The sequence below is a fragment of the Carlito syrichta genome, unplaced genomic scaffold (genome assembly GCF_000164805.1).
Source record: "Carlito syrichta isolate Samal-C Ts95f unplaced genomic scaffold, Tarsius_syrichta-2.0.1 Scaffold156222, whole genome shotgun sequence".
NCBI classification, from domain to species: domain Eukaryota; kingdom Metazoa; phylum Chordata; class Mammalia; order Primates; family Tarsiidae; genus Carlito; species Carlito syrichta.
Genome location: NW_007100318.1, coordinates 2,161 through 3,285, shown reverse-complemented (window position 1 = coordinate 3,285; position 1,125 = coordinate 2,161). Strand labels below are relative to the sequence as shown.

Genomic DNA, 1,125 nt, shown 5'->3' with positions numbered 1-1,125 from the left:
GAGCCCTGCCCTGGCACCTGGAAGAGGCGCTCAAAGGCCCCTTTCTTGGCAGCCTCGCTGGGCAGGATGTAGGAGAGCTCTGTGCTCGTGTCTGAGACCAGCAGGCAGGATGCCACATGCTTGCGGATGAACTGGGACACCTGGGGCTCGGAGCAGCTGCTCAGCGGGGCCCGGCCCGGGGGGCTGGAGGCCAGCCCTGGCTCTGGGAGGGAGGGGGAGCAGGGAGGGATTCACCCGGGGCGGGGAAGAGGGGCCCCGACGAGAACCCAGCCAGGTCAAGGGCTGGACAGCAGGAGAGGGTGGGCCGGGCCCCAGCAGGTGTCGTGGACCCATCAGGTAATGGTGAGGACCCAGCTGCCCCAAACGGGGTTTCAGGTAGGGGGTCCCAGGGAAGGGGTGGCCCAAGGTCGGCTCAGGCAGCCTCACCACAGACCTTGGGGGGCCCCAGGCTCGGCGGGCCGCTTGACCAGCGTGAGGCGGTACCCGTCGCCATAGGCGCCCTTGAGGAAGAGCGGCGACCCGCAGCATTTGAGCTTCCCGTGGGAGATGATGGCGATGCGGTCCCCAAGCAGGTCGGCCTCGTCCATGTGGTGGGTGGACAGGAGGATGGTCCGGCCTAGCCAGGCCCAGAGGCAGGGTCAGGGGGCAGTGCTGGATGGGGTCTGCAGCCGCCACCCCCACACGGGCCCTCGTGGCGCTCTGCTCACCCGGCTTATACTTCAGGATGAGGTCCCAGATGGCCCGGCGCGCGTACGGGTCCACGCCAGCCGTGGGCTCGTCCAGGATGATGGCGCGGGAGCCGCCCACAAAGGCGATGGCCACAGAGAGCTTGCGCTTCATGCCACCCGACAGCGTCTGCACGAGGGAGTGCCGCTTGTTGGACAGCTCCAGGTCCTCGATCATCCTGGGGGACGGAAGGTGTGGAGACCGCTGAGAGACCGCGGCGAGGCCCGCCCCCGTACCCCCAAACATCTCCACGTGCTGCGCCCGAGCCCTGCCCGAGCACCCAGACCCCCCACCCGACATGCTGCACCCGGCCCGGCCTACACTCAACCCCACTCCCAGCCCTCCCAGCTGATGTATCCGAGCCCCGCCCCTGCGCCCAGGTCCGGCGGGCCCAAGGTG

At 69.2% G+C, this 1,125-nt stretch overlaps 1 protein-coding gene across 1 annotated transcript in view; it reads right to left on the bottom strand.

Moving 5' to 3' along the window:
• Positions 1–17: 17 nt before the first annotated feature.
• LOC103252392 (ATP-binding cassette sub-family A member 2-like) overlaps positions 18–1,125 on the bottom strand; it is a gene marked incomplete at its 3' end in the record, with an annotated part of 3,262 nt that continues 2,154 nt past the window's right edge. The window contains exons 4-6 of the mRNA XM_008051015.2: positions 708–904; positions 434–616; positions 18–202 (exon numbers count right to left, since the gene is read on the bottom strand). Of these exons, the coding sequence (XP_008049206.2) occupies positions 18–202; positions 434–616; positions 708–904 (565 nt within the window). The remainder of the gene's footprint in view (positions 203–433; positions 617–707; positions 905–1,125) is intronic.